Source organism: Cottoperca gobio, chromosome 6, assembly GCF_900634415.1.
Source record: "Cottoperca gobio chromosome 6, fCotGob3.1, whole genome shotgun sequence".
NCBI lineage: Eukaryota > Metazoa > Chordata > Actinopteri > Perciformes > Bovichtidae > Cottoperca > Cottoperca gobio.
The window spans coordinates 4626137-4635743 of NC_041360.1; the positions used below are offsets into that span (position 1 = coordinate 4626137).

General features: G+C 41.2%; 1 protein-coding gene across 1 annotated transcript in view; it reads right to left on the reverse strand.

The window, feature by feature from the left end:
* Positions 1–6241, reverse strand: part of fa2h (fatty acid 2-hydroxylase) — a 28185-nt gene extending 21944 nt beyond the window's left edge. Inside the window, exon 1 of the mRNA XM_029433572.1 lies at positions 5835–6241. Coding sequence (XP_029289432.1) covers positions 5835–6116 — 282 coding nt within the window. The 5' untranslated portion in view covers positions 6117–6241. The remainder of the gene's footprint in view (positions 1–5834) is intronic.
* Between the last annotated feature and the right edge of the window lie 3366 nt (positions 6242–9607).

Consider the following 9607-nt stretch of genomic DNA (forward strand, 5'->3'; position numbering starts at 1 on the left):
TCATACCTCTAAGCCCCCCGTAGGATCACAACAGACCAAAGGAAATGAACCGTAGTATGAGGAAAATGATTCATGGATAAAGAAGTTACAACCTGAGGACTGGGCTCAGTACAAACAATGAGAGAAGGGTAACAGCAGGCTTTACTATTACTCCTGTGAGACGTTTTCCCAAATCAATTACACCTTTCAGCCATATGTTCAACTCCATCCCTTCTGACCGTCCATCAGTTTCATCCTCACTCTCTCCCTCTTTTCCAGGTGTTACCGTAGCGATGAGTGGAGTCCCCTGAGGCTTGCGCTTGAGCGCTAAATGTGGTGTCGGCAGTCTCCATGGTAGCAAACGTAAACAATGTGCTGGGTAATGTATTACCATGGTGAAGGTAACTATTGCAGCTCTTAAGAGTTGCAATAGCGGTAGTTTACCATCTTGTTGGGGAAAAAGCTGAATGTACCCACTGGTCCCGATCCTAGTTCATAACTGTGCATTCATTTGCTTTGATGCGATTGGCTCATATTAAGTGAAAGCATATAATGGCCTGCAGGAACAAAGTTTTTAATAAACAGGAGATCAACTTGCAATGAGATACCACCAGCCGTAACGCAAAGTGTGTGTGCGTGTGCGTGCGTGTGTGTGTGTGTGGCTGTGTGTGTGTGGCTAACAAGATCACTCGTCTCTCTCTAACTAAAAGAACCAGTCAAACCTGAATGACCAGGAATCAAGATCCCAGTATCTGTACCTGCTGTGTGTGTGCCAGAATAAGATGCTCTGTGTAGCTAGCCAATTTGTGCAGTAGGTATCCTGTGTGTGTGTGTGTGTGTGTGTGTGTGTGTGTGTGTGTGTGTGTGTGTGTGTGTGTGTGTGTGTGTGTGTGTGTGTGTGTGTGTGTGTGTGTGTGTGTGTGTGTGTGTGTGTGTGAGATCTCAACTATATACCTGTAAAGTTCAAATTAGGCCTGGCCATAAAGTGGGGGCTAACAGTGGAAGGGCCAATGGCCCCTTCACCCCACTTGCTCGGACCGCGCCCATCTTCAAACTCGACCTGCATTTGGATCTCATCTACACATCTTTAAAGTTTTGTGACAGCATCTTGCACAGTTGTGACGCAATCCTAAAATCTGTCCACACACAAAAAATATAAACGATGATGACAAATGATTTAAAATGGCCTCTGTGGTAGATCCCGCTACAGGAGGAGTCTGCAGGAGCACATTTTGCGATGATTATTCATCAATATTTTCATTCACAAGGTGAAAATAAGACAAACGTCGCTGTCGCTGCTGGTAGTAACCACAGCTCATTAGTTATTCCCCTACGATGCTGCCAAAGAGAAATCGTAGCATTTGGCACCTAGCAAGTGTTAATATTGAGTTAAATGTTAACATTGTACCAAGTCCCTCCCTCGCCCCCTCAAACTCTCTCCCTCTTCCTTCACTTGCCCTCTGAAGAAAGACAATCACACCATTGAGCAGAAAAAGATCCATTCAGATGAAAGTCTGCATTCCAGAGCTCCACCAGCCTCGGTCATCCTCCAGCATTCAATCCACAAAACTTATCAGCATCCACCATGATGACCTCGACTCTGTACAGAACCTCCTAGTTACTACCTTATTACGTTCTGATATTCCCTATTTTCTCTATCTCCGTTCTATTCTTCATCTGCGCTGGGCTGCATTTTCACATACTTTTTGGCCTTTCCTCTCAGAGTTTAACTTTAACTACTCTAATCAGTTCGACTCACTTCCTGTCTCAAACTCTGCGTGTGCAGTCATTCTGCTGAGCTCTTCCATAGTGTCTCCGTTGTTCATTCATTCACACTCACACTCATGATTCCACTTATTTACCAATACGTGTACTATCCTCCCAAGTCCATGACTGCACAGCTACGTTCTCCTGTACATTAGGCATAAATACGACTTATGCCTCTTTGCCCCGTTGAATTTAATTACATTTCAAGTCCATGTAAAGAAAGAGAGAGACAAACGGATCAGGTAAACAGAATAGACAGAATGTGTCATGAATGTGTTAGAGGTATATTTCCACAGCGGTAGATTATTCAAGACAAAAGGGAGAGTAGCATCGCAAACAAAGGTGTGGCCATGATTGACACAAAGATTGAGGGATGAGCAGTTCTTTCTTTGCTCAGCCTGCAATGAGAAATGCACACAATGCAACATATCACTAAACTGGTACTTGGACTTGGATCGCCGCTACACAAATATATACTTTGGGGTCCATCTTGTCAAAATACCTCAAATAGTTCAGATACTGTTCTAAGTGTCAGGGATACTGATACTGTGGTGCTTTTACACTCATCTTCTCAGAGATAATCTGTAGGGACGTCAATTTCTTTCAATCCCAAACGGAATACTTTACTTAGTGATGATGACATAGTGATGTCATCAGGTTGGTCATTGACGGTGCATATTTTTACAGTCAAAAAGTCAATAAAAAAAAGTTAATGTATTGGCTTGGACTACTAAATACTAAACTACTAGAGTATTTTCCTATACTGTTCTGCAAGATGTACCTTCATTATTTTATCTCTTTTGGTAGGTTTTGGACACAATTAGAGAAGATTCTGACCAATCTAAACAAAATACTAAAAGTTCAAATGCACTGGCTTTCTCAGTTGTTCTTCTAGTGTTTGTGTTAGTGCTTCTTCTGTCATGCTGTCTGTACTCTGCCAAAGATTGTTTGTGAGGTAATAGACGCATCACTCAGTGCCACTGAGTCACAAGTGGGCCGAATGTTTCTGTAGTTCCAACAGAAGGACACCGATTCTGAAAGGAAGCGATCCGTATTTATTACAAACAAAATCATTTGTTGACTGTAAACCTGCTCTCACAAGCCACACACACACACACACACACACACACACCTCTTGTTTCCTGCAGATCTTGGATTCCAGTGGACCCTCAGATTAGTATTGTTGTATACAAAAGAAAATGAATTTCCATTAGGAAAACACAAACTTACGTTCAGGGGTCCGGAGGATGTGACTATAATAATACACAAACAAATCTGAGGCAAGGATAGATTCAAAAAGCACTTCAAGTGGTGTACAAAAAGACATACAAATTGTCAATCAACTGTTAAGCATTTGTGAAAAGATTTGTGACGTCCCTTGACTGATGCATTTGAGGAGATCAGGCAAATCTGAGGCCGGAACACATTTTCAAACAAGGATATAATGACAGGAAAATATCAGATTCTCTCGTTACACTAAAGAATATGTGTATGCAGACCATTTACGCAAACAAAAAGGGATACCATCTTTCCTAATCTCCGCTTTAATCTTCTTATGTTTGTACTATGAGCAACCTCAAACAGAATGTCATACAAGTCCTATGATATCTAGCAAGCTAGATATCATTTGCTTAAAGGCTGTTCAAACTTTGTTCCATGTGGCAGAGTGCGAGCAGAGTCTCCACTGAGACACAGAAAAGTGCTGGCTGTATCCTGTTCTGTTTAGCAGAGCTTAACCCTTTGGGGGAAAGGTCTTCCCTTAAAGAATGGGGCACTTCCTCATTATAGAATACTCTGACACCTGCTGCTTTCAGAAGTACACATCAGACTTGATTGTGCCAAAATAGGGACTGGATAAAGTCACATTTTAAATCAGAAAAAAAGTATGATTGGAGTGTATTTAACCATTTAAAAATGATTTGTTGTGGCAATTTAAATCAATGTGTATCAATGTAACACACAATATGACACTACGATTTCATTTAGCCCATTCTAACAATGGTATCAGGTGAACTGAAGGGGAAAATATATACTGCTGAAGGCCAAATCATGTCTGACAAAGCAAGGATCAAGATGACACTGTGTTTATTCTCTGCATTATACGTTTCTGTTGCACACTAGGGCTGAAAATATGTGTTTATTTGTTTCATCTATCAACAGAAAACTAATAGCAACAAAATTGGCAACTATTTTGATAATCAATGAAGCGCTTCAGTGATTTCTCTAGCACAAATGCCAAACCCTCTCTACTCCCAACACCTACTCAAATGACAAGATTAGCTGGTTGTCTTTGTCACATGATAGTAAATCAATTGTTGGGTTTTGGACTGATGCATCAGACGAAACGAGACATGTTGAAGACACAAACTTGGGCTCACATTGAAAACGGCTATTTCACTATTTGTGACATAAATGGTTAATTGATCCATCAATGCCCATGCATCCATGACACAGCACAACACACCTTACCATAAAAGGCAAAGCTGCATTCTTTCTACAATATTTAGTATAATATTACCTGATATTGACTTTTCTGTTTCTCCCAGCACAATCAAACCCTCTTTAAAAAGTCACACTGCGTGACTGAAGGGTTACACAAAAATGTGGTGCAGGTTTATAATTTACAGTTAAACCAAGGTCCCTATGTGACTGGAGAAAGTGAGCACTTTTTGTTTTCCAGCCATATCTGGAGGACAAATTATATAGGAGCGATAATTCATTAACTACTGGAATATCCTTGTGATTCAGTCAGTGGGCAGAAATCTGTCTCAGGACTTCCATTGTCAAATTTGAACAGTTTGGAGAGGATGATGTGATGAAAGAATGTAAAAAGAAACAGTGTCTGTGCCTGTGTGAATGTATAAAAATGTGTATAGGCTGTTGTAAGTGAATACATTGTCTAACTACATTTACAACTTGACTGCCGTTATGCCTCCATCCAGCCCATGCAGACACACGTGTGCTATATGCCATCTGCAAATCCAATAGCTGACGGAGATTCAAATTTCCATCTTTTTCTTTTATAGGTATGACTTATCAGTGATGGACGCATGAAGCTCCAGAGAGGCGAAAGAAGAAGAGAAGATTTGTGTTATTACAATTGTGTAAACTTTGCGTACCGAAATACAACCACACACACTGACAAGCATTAGAGTTGGCACGCCATGTAAATGTCAACTCTGTCGGCAAGATACTTATGCAAACTTGCTTGGTTTCTGTCTCCTCACACACAGAGAAACACACAGGGACAGAGAGAGCTACATTGGGTGTGCATTCATCTCACAACAAGTGATGGGAAGTTTCCATTCCCACTCAAAGTTGCCCTGTTTATTGTGCCCTCGATCCCTACTGGGACAAGTCAACATGTCAAACCAGTATTTCTCTCTTTCTCTCTTACACACACACAGTTACACCTCTTTAATCATTCATTAACACCACTGACATTCCACCTCCCTCCATCCTACCCTACGCCCCAAACCCACAGGTATCACCTGCACACCCCTCCCTGCTCTGCGTCTCTCCTCCTCCCAACAGAAATTACCCAGGCATAGAGTCATATACCTCCCTGTATGTCTTTTTCCACTAACTCCTTGTTCCTTCCCCATCAATTAATTCTCCATATAGAGGGGGAGGGGAGCAGGGAGTTCCTTCTCTCGCTGCCTCACAGAAACGCCCAGTAAAGTCAAGCGACAGACAATTGTACACCTGTTGCTCACAGAGTCAATACGACTTTCTACCTCAAAACCACTACTGACGTATTGTGCAGCCAATAAACATTTGACTACATAATGTGACCCACAGTTATCCCACAAGTGACACAGCCTTGCCGGGAGGCCTGAACGTAAACTATTTAAATAGGAGAACGATACCAAAAGTTATAAAGATCTACCAATATAATGTGTTAGTATGTGCAATTTTGTTTCAAAATGAAGACCCATGTCAGTTTCTAAAACCCAGCAAAGACATAGACCCTGCCGACCCTACTGTGGAGACCTAACAGGTATTTCCACTCTGGGGTCTTTCTCTTGTCTTGTTTGCATGCTGAAGTCTGATGTCAGCCTAGGTGTGTCCGTTACCCCTGAGTCTACCTGTGCTTCGTCGGTGCCGCTGTCACTGTCCAGCTCCCCGATGTAGTACTGCTCCATCCACCGCCGGGCGTTCTCCGAGTGCCGGTGTGGGGGTCCTTCCATCTCCCGGCTCACGTCCTTCCCTGACCGCCGAAGTATCAGCGTCTCTCCGCCGGGGTGCATCCGCAAAAAAGAGGTCACGTCGTACACCCTGGTCCCCAGAAGCACCCAGCAGGAGTCCTTGGTAGAGTGGCGGCCCACCTCCCTCTCCGTGAAGAACCGTGGGGACGTGGATGGAGACATATTGATAGTGGAGATGCAGAGTGTCCACCTGAACCGAAAACTGAATTACAGGGAGGAGGGCATAAAGACCTCATCAGAGGGCCGTCAACCTGACTACTGACAGAGAGTTAAACTTCACTGTTGACACCAAGGGGCAGTAAACTCTTAGCACAAGAGGACCGCGACAAGAGGCGTGGTCTATGAGGCGTTTAAAAACTCGGTAAAGATTGTAAATACGATGTACAAACTGTCACAGTATGCGTTTCAAAACGTGAAAAGCCTCCCTGTTTTTTCATTTTTCTAGATATAATTTGTGTTGTTTCCTAGCACTATTCCCCCTCTTAAAGTGGATAAAAACGAGTTTTATGTAAAAACTATCATAGGTACCTGATTTCTACATGTTCACTGAAGGCATCCAGACGCACCTGTTGCTCTGAAAACACTCTCTGGGCGACAGTAAATGCAACTTCTCAAATCTGCTGTGTAGAGCAAATTGATAATTCACTTATAATTGAATTAACGTGGATTATTGATAAGTAATTAGTGAACTAATTCCTATCTATTAGCATATACATATATTCAAATGTATTCAAACATTGGACTCTACACATATTCTGAATAAATATATTCCCAGAGAGAAAGCCGGACCCTTCGGAATAGATTGTGCCGTACACTGTGACTACATCTCTGTTGTCCTAATTCTTTGCCTATCCTCTCATGTTTGGCCAAGCTCCAAAAGAAGCCTACAGCGTAAACCATACAGTCGGTCTCCTGCAGCTTCTTTACTCTGCTCATAAAGATTTTCTTCACAATTATTAGAATTAACGTTTATTAGAGACGTCAAATAAAGAGTGACAGACTATATAACATGTAAAGTGTTGTCTGTCAACACTTCCTGACAAAGAATAAGATGGTCTGTGCCCATATAGGCTGGCCTACTCTGAGACATTTAGTCTAAAATATAAAGCCAGATAAATCTAAATGATGATAGCACTTAACGTGAACCTGAACTTTGTAGCTTCTCACCACTTGAGAGAAGATAAATCTTTGTCTGCACTTTGGCCACTCTAAATGAAGGATATATCATATCAAGAGTAATATGGTAATATCATCTCCAAAACTAAAATGTTAATTTACAGGCCGATTTAATGTTAAATGACATGACATGTTAAAGATATTGGGTGCAATGTATATTTGGGGTCTATTTCTCCTAATACAAAGGGCATGGCATTGTTTACACATCTATCCCACCTTATCTTCACCGGGCAGATGAGCTCAGCTGGTGCCTTCACGTGGTGTCGGAAATACTCCTTTCCAAAATAAAGCAGTTGTAATAAAGAAAAGAGTAAAGAAAATACCTACTAATAATATGATGTGATTTTTTTCTAGACAACCTACGTTTGTGAGGCGTGGTGTTTAGAGGGAGGAGCTAAATGATTAGGCCTATTATTAAAGATTGTTTAGTTAAATTAATTTAAAGATATTAGCTATAACTACAGACCTGATGTAGGCTATACACCTGTTACTGTTAGAAGTCCTGTCAACAGATATCAATTGTTTTCAAAGAAAAAAAACCTTTCACTGTGCAACGAGTGACATTTAGGACCTAATTTGACAAATTCGTGGAAGTAACAGATAGTTATGAAGGCAGCGTGAAACCCAGCACTTGTCCACGAGCGCCGTCCTGCGTGTTTTGGTGAATATACCATGTGACATTTAAAGCACGATGGACAAAGTGCTTTGCATTTTACGTAGCTATTTGGCCTAATTACGCAGTTTAATTCAGCATTCCCGACTGCGCACAATAATAATATAGGCCTTGTAATATTTATAATAAGGATAGCCTATTATTTTAACAAAGGGCTCCACACTTATACTTCTTTTGTATCCCTTATTTAACGAGAAAGGTCATAGAGATACAATATCTCTTCTTCCTGGTCAAGATGGGCAGCAAAATATAAAGTTTAGTACAAACAGGGACAGACATCAAAAAAGAAGAAAAAAACATACCAAGACACAACAACAGACAGCTCAAATCTTTTTCTGGAGTGTAACAACCCAGTGAAGTTTGCTGAGCAAGCCTGTGTAAAGTCTGACTGGCCTGTATTAAAGCGAATTGTCCTAGAAACTGATCCTGTCAACCCATGACAGACAAACACAATTTGGTTACATCCTTTCTAATGTTATGTCAGGTCAGTCTGAGCTGGAGAATACATCCGAGCAGAGTTATCAGTGAGAAGTTAGAGATAGTTGCCCTGCAGTTATATAAATAGCTTATCGTCATATATTTTACTGTAGTGTTTTGAAGCACTATCACACAGTTAAACACATTGCTGACAGTCTCAGTACCATAGTGTCTTTAGATGACAGGTAATTTAGACGCCCTTATCCAGAACGACTTACAGTGAACTAACTACAGGGACAGTCTCCCACAACCATCTGATGTTGTATGTGGAAGTCGTACCACTAGACTACTGGGCCACCACCAGCCTTAGTCACCACACTTAAAAAGTTATACATTTCTGTATAAAATGGCCAACTAGAAGAAAATAAAATAACAGATGAATGCATATAAAACAGAGCATTATCTTACAAGTGACTACAACACAATGTAATATTTCTTAACTTGTTTGAGGTAGAGTTGTTATGGGTACGTCCAGAGGAGACCCAGGCGCAGAACACTAGACTCTGGAAACGGAGTAAGTTTAAATAGTTTATTTATGCAATACTCTCCAGATGGTGAGAGAAAAATGACAAAGCAGGCAGGTAGACAGACAGGCAAACAGGAGTTGAGCGACAAGGTATGCAGTGATCCTGGAAAGATCAAGACAACAGGTTATACGTAAACACATATATACTGAGCGTCCGAGATCTAAGCTACCGGGGTAGTATAAACAACAATCTGGCGATGAGTGGCTGGAAGACCGAGGTAGATAAGCTGTGCTGGGATGAGTTGATTGTAGACAGGTGAGCAGCATACCTGTCTACATTGGAATTTCAAAATAAGGGAAATTGTTTTCCCCCATGTAATGTAAATGTAAATACATAAGGGACGGGTATATACATTCAGGAAATACATGTTTATTTAAAGAATGTATTACTTGTACAGACTTGTACATAAGATTTATGTATTTTATTTGATGAGTTATTATCATCAATGTATTTGATGATTGATGAGTTGTGTGGCTTTTGTTTCCCCCGACGAGGACTTCTTTGCGATGTCAGAGTCTGGAAACATGTCCGCTACACTGCGGCTGAAATCATCACAGAAGCTGAAGGCTCTTGTCACACATGAAGTCATTGACAGTGTGTGTTTTTGTGCCTCGTGCTTGTGCTTGGACGATTTTTCATGCTGGCGAACATCGCTTATTCCGCCGTGTGCGATGCTAAAATCTGAATGGCACACTTTTGCACGAGTTGTCCCGACTCTGCTTTTATTAAATAAGGGAAGGTCTCCTCTCATTTGTCTAGTTACTTACATAAAGTTTTAACTTGTTTGGCAGGTACAACTG